This window comes from Eubalaena glacialis, chromosome 20 (assembly GCF_028564815.1).
Source record: "Eubalaena glacialis isolate mEubGla1 chromosome 20, mEubGla1.1.hap2.+ XY, whole genome shotgun sequence".
NCBI lineage: Eukaryota > Metazoa > Chordata > Mammalia > Artiodactyla > Balaenidae > Eubalaena > Eubalaena glacialis.
In genome coordinates this window covers 36,156,087-36,168,248 of record NC_083735.1, presented here as the reverse complement: position 1 = coordinate 36,168,248, position 12,162 = coordinate 36,156,087, and the positions used below count along the sequence as shown (strand labels likewise).

The window sequence follows — 12,162 nt, the reverse complement described above, 5'->3', positions numbered from 1 at the left end:
TTTTCACCCGTGTGGCATACTCCTGTGCATGCTGTTCCTTCCTGCCCAGACACTGTTCCTGCTTTGCGCTCATATCCTCAGCCTGGCGGTACCTCCTCTGTGCATCCCCTTCCCTCCCTCCTTCCCTCCCTCCCTCCCTCCCTCCCTCCCTCCCCAATGGTCCCTGTGCCTCTAGGCCTCCACTAGCCAAGGGCAGGGGTACCGTTCATCCCCTTGTAACCCCAGTGCCTGCAGGTGAGTCTGCCTGTCGAGCGGTTAGGACAGTGGATGAGTATGAAATAAGAACACATCGCAGGCGATTCTCTTGGTCATACTGTGCGTTTTCTTCCCCAGGCAGGGAAAATACTCCTGTATTACAAGGATCAGACCAAAGGCATCCTAATCAGATTCGCTGCCTGGGGTTGTTTTCTTGTAAGTAGCGGATGGTCCTCACTGAAATTCCTTCTCTTCACACATACACATTTCAAAGACATAAAATGTTTAGTGACCGGCCGTGGGATAGACAGCAGCTGTCACTTCGCATCGGTAACATTCTTCACTTGAATATCAGAGAGGAAAAGTCTCGACACCTAAGTTCTCAGGTTGATTTTCTTAGGAAAATGTCTTTATAAATAAGTCAATGAAGATATGAGGAAATGGAGCAGAGGTGTGGGTTCTGGTGGGGACCTTTGCCAGAAGGACCAGGCCAATGATAACAGGTTCAGTGGGGGCAAAAGATAAACTTGGCTGTTCCTTTCAGCCCTGACCTGGCAGTCATGTTTCTTCCATGGGCTGTTCCTTTCAGCCCTGACCTGGCAGTCATGTTTCCTCCACGGGCTGTTCCTTTCACCACTGACCTGGCAGTCATGTTTCCTCCACGGGCTGCTCCTTTCACCCCTGACCTGGCAGTCTTGTTTCCTCCACGGGCTGTTCCTTTCACCCCTGACCTGGCAGTCATGTTTCCTCCACGGGCTGCTCCTTTCACCCCTGACCTGGCCGTCATGTTTCCTCCACGGGCTGTTCCTTTCACCCCTGACCTGGCAGTCTTGTTTCCTCCACGGATTCACTCCAGTTGATCAGTTCGTTTACCTTCAACTCAGAGTAATGCTGAAAAGAGGTTTTTTGGAGAACATTTTTAGTTACACATCTTAAAAATGTTTTTCCAGTTAAAAGAATAAAATGGAGGGCACAGTTTTCAGCCTTCCCTAAGCAATTAAGTCACTCCTGTTTTTCAGTTTTGAACGACAATTGTTTCTTGAGATGATGTAAAAAACTTTAACATCTTTCTCCCCGCTTCTAGGGGTCTATTTCTGTTGCTTTGACAAAGGCTTCCGAAAATGAAGGCTTTATTCCAGTAAACAAAAACCTCTGGTAGGTACAGAAAGCCTGTCATTTTCACATCCGGTCGGGCTGGCGTTGGATGTTCTCTCGGGAACCCTGAGACGCCTGCTGTCCCCCAGGTCCATCTCCTATGTCACCACACTGAGCTCCTTCGCCTTCTTCATCCTGCTGGTCCTGTACCCCGTTGTGGACGTGAAGGGGCTGTGGACGGGAACCCCGTTCTTCTACCCGGGTGAGTCCCCCCACCAACCGGCCCCAGGCCTCGCGGAGGAGGGGACCCAGCAGACGGGCCAGAGGCCGCGGGTGCCGGGTGTGTCCAAGATGCCGGCCGAGTGGGTCCGAGGGGGTCCACGCAGGGCGTCGCTGGGCCTGTCCCCGAGCAGCCCCACCCCGTTTTACCATTTAGGTTGTGGGATCACAAATGCACCCCTCTGGCCGCTTCAGGCACGTCATCCAGTCCCTCGAGCTTCAGAAACAGGGCCATGCTTTCTCATGTAAACCCCCTGCCCTGCAGGCGGTGCCTAAGAGACACCACGCGGAGATGCACGGGTTCTGCCCAAGACGAGAGACAGCAGATGACTTCAGTGACTCGTTTCAGCCCCGAGTCCAGTAACAGTTTACGCTCGTTGGTCCTCAAGTTTTCTGTGTAGAGAATATAAATGAATAATTCTGGCTTTCCTTTCAGATTTGGTATTCCAGAATTACACTTACCAAAGGAATGTTTTCTAATAATTTTTGGATAAAGTTTACACTCAAATCTCTAAGATTCGCATCACTTATTTTTGGCGTAGCCAATATAACAAGTGGGCACTTTTTCTTTTTTCACTGAACTAAAGGCAAATTTCAAGAGTTAAGTCGATAACCAGCCGTGTTTCCCCAGGAATGAACTCGATCTTGGTGTACGTGGGCCACGAGGTCTTCGCCAACTACTTCCCCTTCCAGTGGAGGCTGGGAGACAGCGAGGCACACAAGGAGCATCTCATTCAGAACACAGTCGCCACTGCTCTCTGGGTGCTCATCGCTTACGTTCTCTATAAGAAGAAGGTGTTTTGGAAAATCTGAGGCCGCAGCTGAGATGCATTGCTGGCGGACGACAGGGCCTGGGGCCTCATTAAAAGGAGCCATTCATTATAAAACTGCGTATTTCCAGGTTATTGGGGGAGATGCGGACGTACTCAGGCTGGTTGATTGGACATGGCTCCTCTGACTCTGTGTACGTGAGACTCAGACATCTGAAACGTAACTGTCTTTTCTCTCCACCTTCTGTAGAAATGAATGCCTTTGCAACTTCATTCTAAGGATTTCTCCTTTAGTTTTTCACAAGGGCGTTAACCAGGCCATTTTGCTTCTGTGACCACCTAAGGTCTAATCTTACTGATCTTCTTTCCCGCAGACTGTCTTTCTGTGCTGGTCCACGCCGACCAAGATACCACCGTTTCTGTTGTGTCTGACTGTGAAGCTCATTGGGTATGGTGTGTAGTAACACAGTCTAATATATTTTGGTCACGTACAGTTTAGTATTTCAAGAAAGTCCAAGTAATCTCCTTTCAGATCTGTAAGTAACTGGTGGGTCCAAAAAAATGCCTTTCTATCAGAAGCCATTTTCTCCTTTTCCTCACTTGAAAAACAAGTGAAACAGTAGATGTGTTATTCCCAGCCACCCTGGCATATACCCATCTCTCTACCCACCCACCTCCTGCCTGTCTGTCTTTCTGTCTGTGTGTCTGGGTGGTAGCTGGTCCCCCAGGCCATCCTCTGTCTCTAGGAAGAGAGAGAAGCTCATGGTCATGGCCGGGCTCCTGCTGTGGCATCCTTGCCGGGTCAGACGCCAGGCAGGTCCCATCACAACGAGGGACACGGTGCTGCCCGCTCAGCTCCCCTCCAGCTCTGAGACCCAGTGGGGTGGGAGACATCAGTGGCATTTCTGAAATCCTTAGAAAAATAATTTTGTTACAGAAAACTCTTCAAAATAAATGAGAAGTTTTAAAAACTGTCATCAGAGTAACTCTTTTCAGAATGACCCTCCACAATGGAGGCAGCTTTCCTGCTTGGAATAACCAAACTGAAGAATTGTTTCTCAGGAGTGAAGGAGGAGAACACAGGGGACCAGCACTCCCGTTTTGCAGCATCCTGCTTAGGGATTTTCTGTGAGAATTCCACGTTGAAGGAAGCTGTGGCAGTAGGTTGTACTTTGGAGCATCCTTGCATGGTGAGACGGGGTCACTTCGACCTGTCCCCTGATGTCAGCTATCACCCTGCATGGATAGTGAGTTTCCAGCTACCCCGTCTCTACCCGAACTCTCATCCCAACTTGTGCCTGTCCGCCTCGGTGTCCGCCAGCATTCAGGCTCCCCTCCTCCACCCTCTCTTCTCAAACACAAGCCTTTCCGGCTTGGATTGTCCCAGCTCTGCGGACAGGTGACCCTCTGTCTCTCGGATAAAACTGTCTTTCACCCGCTTTACCTCCTCTGTCCCCCTTTCCCGTGTTTAGTCATTGCCAAGTCGTCTCAGTTCTCACGGTCACTGCCTGTTACTCTTGCCCAGATGCCAAGAGGAATCATTTTTCAACCGGCCTCCTTCCCTCGGTCCCTCCTGCTGTAAAGTCACTGCCCTCTGCCCCAGATTACACTGCATAAACAGAGCCTGACTCGCATCACCTCCTTACAAGCGCTTGCCCTGAAGGTGGAACAGCTTTGCTGGCAGGTAGAGCCGTCCTCCGCTGAGCCCAGCACACCTTCTCGGCTCCCTGCCAGCCCCCTGGACCCAGCCTGCTACTTGCAGCCCCATCAGCTGCCTCCTGCCCCTGACTTTGCTTAGTCCCCTTAATTTTCTCCCATCGACCCTTGACCTATCACATTCGCCCCCTGCTTCTAAGGCACCTTCTCTAATCTCTTAGTCTTGTCCCTAAGTAATAGTTCCTTCCTCTGGGTTCTCGTCGTATCTGGTTGGGCTCAGTCTCGTGGCACTTGTTGCTCTCTGCCTTGTATGACAGCGATGTGGGTCCATGACCAGCTTCCCACGCTGGACTGAGAGCTTGTGGAGGATGAGGCACGCTCCTCACGCGCAGGCGCTAAATAAACGTGTGTGAGAGCAAAATGGGGTGGTGGGTTTGCTTTCGCGTGTATCTGGAGCTAACGTGTGTGTGTGCGCGCGCGTGCGTGCACGGGGGGAGAGCTGTCATCTTTGAGGAAACCCCTCTCTTGCGGTGCACCTTTGTGGGTGGTCATAGCTGTGTCATCCCGAATCTCAGCAGGCAAGGCTGAGCTGGGCCTCTCCAGAAGCAGTTCTCAAGTTGGGGTGTCCATCGGTTAGGATGTCTTGAGCCGGACGGAGCAGGAACTCCCCATCCAGCTGGGTTATAAGGAGAGCATCGCACATAAGTAGTCCCAAGGCGGGTGGGCTCCAGCTCAGCCAGCTCGCTTCACGGCCGAGATGCCCGCCCCATTGCCATCACGACAGACACACGCACTCAGCCAACGCCACACGGGAGGGAGCGGGCATCCCCTCTGTGCCTCATAACGTTCTTGGCCGGAAAACGCTCCCCAAACTGCAAAACCAGCCGTGACAAGGGAGCTTGGACTGGCCTGGCCTGGGGCTGAGCGGGGACAGCTGGCACCTCCCTGGGGAGGGCAGGGAGTGTGCGGGGTGAGTGGTGGAGTGGGACATGGCGGTGGGGACAACCCTGTGCAGCGGTGGCTGCAGAAAACACATGTCAGTGCATCCTGTGGGGAAGTTGGGTGGAGTCCTTGTGTAACAAAGCAGAAAGTACTGTCCTGGAGTGGGGATGTAATAATTGGACATTGTTTATTCATTTTTTGCACTTATATTCCTAATTCCGCTTTATAATTAGGTGAATAAACTGCTGCTCTTACACTTTACCTCACTTCATTCTGGCCCATAAAGGGCCTCTTTCATAAATGCACAATAATCCGGTTTGTATCAGCGGTATCAGCTTAAATGAAAGTCAACATACTAGTTTTTATTTTTCCTTTAATGTAGTCCTGTTTTCCAAATAAATGGGGGCGACAAATGGACTTTGAGAAATTTTCTCAACAAATCAAACTGCCTTTCAGAAAGAGATTTCCATCAATTGTAAAAAACTAGGGGTAGATCTTTAAAAATCCTAAGCAGTACGCTGTAGAAGCCATGGCCCTATGAACAATGCAGCTTCTGAGGTGTTAAACACACCTTTTGTTTAAACTTTGAAATTAGGTGGGAAAACACATCGCCAGTGGTTGTCTTCAGTTGCATATCTGTGTAATCTGTTTTCACTGGTGTAGCAAGCCACCAGTTTTCTCCCAGTAATCAGTTTTTGTTGGGCATTAGTTCCAAAACATTGTTTTTTTTCAGGCTACATGCGTTTCCAATTTCAAAGTTGATAGAAATGCTAGATGTTTGCGTCATGTCATAAGATGCTTCAGACCCTGTAACCCCCTTATCTAATTATGTATGTGCAAACACTGCGCCAGATAAAAGATGCCAGCATCCCGCTAGCTTTCCTTTGCAGAATCCATCCCAAACGCAGCTGTAAGGACAGCTGGCCTCACTCCCCGCAGGGCCGAGCCCATGGCTTCCCACGGTGTCCATTACCATCTCGGGTCTGGTGGGATTCTGTCCTGACTGCTGGATTTTCTCTACAGAGGTCAGTTCTTTTTCTGATTTTCCCACCTTTCATGGCTGTTCGTTCTTGCATTTTATCTTATTAGAGGTCACACCCTTCCACTTCGATAAATAGAGTTTTTCTTCTATTTGATTAAACTCTGTGTGTCATTTGGCTTGTAAAGTGGTACCTTCATCCAAATCCTGCCTGTTACAGCTCTGCCCAGGAGACAGCTCACATCAGTTTAACAAATCACAGGCAAAGCCGGCCCTTGTCAAAGATGAACAAAGCCAGAGGCTGCTAAAGCGGTGAGGGCAATGGAAAGAGGGTCCAGCGTGATTGGAACTAGTTTCCTGAAACAAAAGGCTGGAGTTTGAAAGGCTGACTGGCTTTGAAAAGGCACCGGGAGCTGGGATGGGATTGGTCCACGTGACTGGGCCACCTGGGTTTGTTCACTGGCGCTTTTACGGAGGAGAAACAAACTTCTATCCTTATGGCAGGAGGCGGTGGTGCCACATGAAGCAAGGTACCCACGGAATTAGTCCCCATCCTCCCCGGATGTTTACATTTCAGAGAGAGCTCCTGGAGGAAACAGTTCTGGGTGGCAGTCTCACATCTCAGAGAACAGAGGGAGGGTTGAGCACTGCAAGCTTTCTAAAGGAACAAAGAGTAAATTCTGGCGGTGGCAGCTTTCTCAGGCAGACGTTTTAAGGGCGCTGGGGTCATCCCGGGACACTCCTTAAGCTGCTGGAAGGGGCTGCCCTTTGGTTGAGTCTCTCAGTGCAGGGCTTGGACGGACCCTCCTGTGCCAGTGGTGCAAGCCCTTCCTCGTCTGCACACTTGGTCTGAGTTTCCATTCTATCCTGTGGTCCTTTTCCTGCAACTCTGCACAGCAACGCACCACCGAATTAAAAAAAAAAAAAAAAAAAAGATGATTGGTTCCTTTTTATCTGGTCCCTACACATGTGGGTGTGAGACAGTCTTGTTTTGATGTGTGCTGCCCCCCAGACGCCGATCTGAGGAAGGGATTATGAAACCAAAAGGTGCCAGAGTGTTTACTTTGAAAGTTGCTATGGGCAATGCACGCCATGTTTGTAAAAACAACAGGGTGGTTTAATATTTGTAATCCACTCATATCACAGTGATAAGCACTTTAAAATGAGCTAGTTGAAATATTTTCTGAAACTGGATATCTATTCCTTAAACCACTTTATTGATCTAATTTTATTTTTAAAAATTTTATTGAAGTATAGTTGATTTACAATGTCATGTTAGTTTCAGGTGTACAGCACAGTGATTCAGTTATATAATTCTTTTTCAGATTCTTTTCCCTTAGGTTATTACAAAATATTGAGTATAGTTCCCTGTGCTATACAGTAGGTCCTTGTTGACCATCTGTTTTACATATAGGATGTATATATGTTAATCCCAAACTCCTAATTTATCCCTCCCCCTTCCTTTCCCCTTTGGTAGCCATAAGTTTTTTTCTGTCTGTGGGTCTATTTCTGTTTTGTAGATAAATTCATTTGTATCTTTTATTTTTTAGACTCCACATATAAGTGATATCATATGATATTTCTCTTTCTCTGTCTGACTTATTTCACTTAGTATGATAATGTCTAGGTCCTGTTGCTGAAAATGGCATTATTTCATTCTTTTTTATGGCTGGTACATTTTATATATATACCACGTCGTCTTTATCCAAGAGTGCTAGAGGGTTCCCTTTTCTCCACACCCTCTCCAGCATTTATTATTTGTAGACTTTTCGATGATGGCCATTCTGACTGGTGTGAGGTGATACCTCCATGTAGTTTTGATTTGAATTTCTCTAATAATTAGTGATATTGAGCATTTTTTCATGTGCCTTTTGGCCATCTGTATGTCTTCTTCGGAGAAATGTCTATTTCGGTCTTCTGCGCATTTTTTGGATTGGGTCATTTGGTTTCTTGATATTGAGTTGTATGAGCTGTCTGTATCTTTTGGACATTAATCCCTTGTCAGTTGTATTGTTTGCAAATATTTTCTCCCATTCTTTGGGTTGTCTTTTCATCTTGTCTATGGTTTCCTTTGCTGTGCAAAAGCTTTTAAGTTTAATTAGGTCTCATTCATTTATTTTTGTTTTTATTTCCATTACGCTAGGAGATGGATCCAAAAAGATATTGCTGTGATTTATATCAAGTAGTGTTCTGCCTACATTTTCCTCTAGCACTTTTATAGTATCCAGTCTTACATTTAGGTCTTTAATCCATTTGAGTTTATTTTTGTATATGCTGTCAGAGAATGTTCTAATTTCTTTTTTACATGTAGCTGTCCAGTTTTCCCAGCACCACTTATTGAAGAGACTGTCTTTTCTCCATTGCATGTTCTTGCCTCCTTTGTCATGATTAATTGACCATAGGTGCATGGACTTATTTCTCGGCTTCCTATCCTGTTCCATTGAACTATGTGTCAGTTTTTGTGCCAGTACCATACAGTTTTGATGACTGTAGCTTTGTAGTAGTATGAAGTCAGGGAGCCTGATTCCTCCAGCTATGTTTTTCTTTCTCATGATTGCTTTGGCTTATTCACGGTCTTTTGTGTTTCCATACAAATTAATTTTTTTTGTTGTTCTAGTTCTGTGAAAAACGCCATTGGTAATATGGTAGGGATTGCATTGAATCTGTAGATTGCCTTGGGCAGCATGGTCATTTTAGCAATATTAATTCTTTCAATCCAAGAACATGGTATAACTAACCATCTGTTTTTTCATCTTCAGTTTCTTTTATCAGTATCTTATAGTTTTCAGAGTACAGGTCTTTTGCCTCCTTAGGCAGGTTTATTCCTAGATATTTTATTCTTTTTGATGTGATGGTAAATGGGATTGTTTCCTTAATTTCTCTTTCTGATCTTTCACTGTTAGTGTATAGAAATGCAATGGATTTTTGTGTATTAATTTTGTATCCTGCAACTTTACTGAATTCATTGATGAGCTCTAGTAGTTTTCTGGTGGCATCCTTAGGACTTTCTATGTATAGTATCATGTCACCTGCAAACAGTGACAGTTTTACTTCTTGCTTTCCAATTTGGATTCCTTTTATTTGTTTTTCTTCTCTGATGGCTGTGGCTAGGACTTCCAAAACTATGTTGGATAAAAGTGGTGAGGAATTCCCTGGCAGTCCAGTGGTTAGGACTTGGCACGTTCACTGCTGTGGCCCTGGGTTCAGTCCCTGGTCAGGGAACTAAGATCCTGCAGGTAGTGTGGCATGGCCAAAAAAAAAAAAAGTGGGAAGAACACAGCAAGGAGGCAGCTGTCTGCAAGCTAGGAAGGGTGCTCTCACTAGAGACCAAACAGCCGGCATCTTGATCTTGGACTTCCCAGCCTTCAGAACTCAGTGAACAGAGAAGGTGGGCTGTGTCGTGCCTTCAGACCTGGATCAAGACCCGGATTGAGGAAGGCCTTCTGCTCTGTGAGGAAGAAGCCCAGAGTCCCGGTGGGTGGAGCCAGGATGCCCCCAAGGCCTTGAGGACACAGAGCAGCTCCCCCAGCACAGAGCCAAGACTGAGAAGCGTGGGCAGTCCCTCCCATCAGGAAACTTGCACAAGCCTCTTAGATAGTCTCATCCACCAGAGGGCAGACAGCAGAAGCAAGAAGAACTACAATCCTGCAGCCTGTGGAACAAAAACCACAGTCACAGAAAGATAGACAAGATGAAAAGGCAGAGGGCTATGTACCAGATGAAGGAACAAGGTAAAATCCCAGAAAAACAAGTAAATGAAGTGGAGAGAGGAAACCTTCCAGAAAAAGAATTCAGAATAATGATAGTGAAGATGATCCAGGACCTCGGGAAAAGAATGGAGGCAAAGATTGAGAAGATGCAAAAAATGTTTAACAAAGATCTAGAAGAATTAAAGAACAAACAAACAGAGATGAACAACACAATAACTGAAATGAAAAATACACTAGAAGGAATAGCAGAATAACTGAGGCAGAAGAACGGATAAGTGACCTGAAAGACAGAATGGTGGAATTCACTGCTGTGGAACAGAATAAAGAAAAAAGAATGAAAAGAAATGAAGACAGCCTAAGAGACTTCTGGGACAACAACATTCACATTATAGGAGTCCCAGAAGGAGGAGAGAGAGAGAAAGGACCCGAGAAAATATTTAAAGAGATTATAGTTGAAAACTTCCCTAACATGGGAAAGGACATAGCCACCCAAGGCCAGGAAGTGCAGAGAGTCCCAGGCAGGATAAACCCAAGGAGAAACATGCTGAGACACATAATAATCAAATTGGCAAAAATTAAAGACAAAGAAAAATTATTGAAAGCAGCAAGGGAAAAATGACAAATGACATACAAGGGAACTCCCATAAGGTTAACAGCTGATTTCTCAGCAGAAACTCTGCAAGCCAGAAGGGAGTGGCATGATATACTTAAAGTGATGAAAGGGAAGAACCTACAACCAAGATTACCCAGCAAGGATCTCATTCAGATTAGACGGAGAAATCAAAAGCTTTATAGACAAGCAAAAGCTAAGAGAATTCAGCACCAGCAAACCAGCTCTACAACAAATGCTAAAGGAACTTCTCTAAGTGGGAAACACAAGAGAAGACAAGGACCTACAAAAACAAGCCCAAAACAATTAAGAAAATGGTAATAGGAACATACATATCAATAATTACCTTAAACGTGAATAGACTAAATGCTCCAACCAAAAGACACAGGCTTGCTGAATGGATACAAAAACAAGACCCATATATATGCTGTTACAAGAGACCCACTTCAGACCTAGGGACACATTCAGACTGAAAGTGAGGGGATGGAAAAAGATATTCCATGCAAATGGAAATCAAAAGAAAGCTGGAGTAGCAATACTCATATCAGATAAAATAGACTTTAAAATAAAGACTATTACAAGAGACAAGGCATGACACTACATAATGATCAAGGGATCAATCCAAGAAGAAGATAGAACAATTATAAATATATATGCACCCAACATAGCAGCACCTCAATACATAAGGCAACTGCTAACAGCTATACAAGAGGAAATCGACAGTAACACAATCATAGTGGGGAACTTTAACACCTCACTTACACCAATGGACAGATGATCCAAACAGAAAATTAATAAGGAAACACAAGCTTTAAATGACACAGTAGACCAGAGAGATTTAATTGATATTTAGAGGACATTCCATCCAAAAACAGCAGATTACACTTTCTTCTCAAGTGTGCACAGAACATTCTCCAGGACAGATCACATCTTGGGTCACAAATCAAACCTCAGTAAATTTCAGATAATTGAAATCATATCAAGCATCTTTTCTGACCACAGCGCTATAAGATTAGAAATCAATTACAGGGAAAAAACCATAAAAAACACAAACACATGGAGGCTAAACAATACATTACTAAATAACCAAGAGATCACTGAAGAATTCAAAGAGAAAATCAAAAAATACCTAGAGACAAATGACAATGAAAACACGACGATCCAAAACCTATGGGATGCAGCAAAAGCAGTTCTAAGAGGGAAGTTTATAGCTATACAAGCCTACCTCAAGAAACAAGAAAAATCTCAAATAAACAATCTAACCTTACACCTAAAGGAACTACAGAAAGAAGAAAAAACAAAACCCAAAGTTAGCAGAAGGAAAGAAATCATAAAGATCAGAGAAGAAATAAATGAAATAGAAACAAAGAAAAGAATAGCAAAGATCAATAAAACTAAAAGCTGGTTCTTTGAGAAGATAAACAAAATTGATAAACCATTAGCCAGACTCATCAAGAAAAAGAGGGAGAGGACTCAAATCAATAAAATTAGAAATGAAAAAGGAGAAGTTACAACAGACCACGCAGATATACAAAGCATCCTAAGAGACTACTACAAGCAACTCTATGCCAATAAAATGGACAACCTGGAAGAAATGGACAGATTCTTAGAAAGGTATAACCTTCCAAGACTGAACCAGGAAGAAATAGAAAATATGAACAGATGGATCACAAGTAATGAAATTGAAACTGTGATTAAAAATCTTCCAACAAACAAACGTCCAGGACCAGATGGCTTCACAGGTGAATTCTATCAAACATTTAGAGAAGAGCTAACACCTATCCTTCTCAAACTCTTCCAAAAAATTGCAGAGGAAGGAACACTCCCAAACTCATTCTATGAGGCCACCATCACCCTGATACCAAAACCAGACAAAGATACTACAAAAAAAGAAAATTACAGACCAATATCACTGATGAATATAGA

General features: G+C 44.8%; 1 protein-coding gene across 3 annotated transcripts in view; it reads left to right on the top strand.

The window, feature by feature from the left end:
* The window catches only part of HGSNAT (heparan-alpha-glucosaminide N-acetyltransferase), a 47,301-nt gene extending 44,845 nt beyond the window's left edge, over positions 1-2,456 (top strand). For all 3 annotated transcript variants that reach the window (XM_061177202.1, XM_061177201.1, XM_061177203.1), the window contains 4 exons: positions 334-411; positions 1,280-1,350; positions 1,440-1,552; positions 2,201-2,456. In XM_061177202.1, the coding sequence (XP_061033185.1) occupies positions 334-411; positions 1,280-1,350; positions 1,440-1,552; positions 2,201-2,382 (444 nt within the window). In that variant the 3' untranslated portion in view covers positions 2,383-2,456. The remainder of the gene's footprint in view (positions 1-333; positions 412-1,279; positions 1,351-1,439; positions 1,553-2,200) is intronic.
* Positions 2,457-12,162: the final 9,706 nt, after the last annotated feature.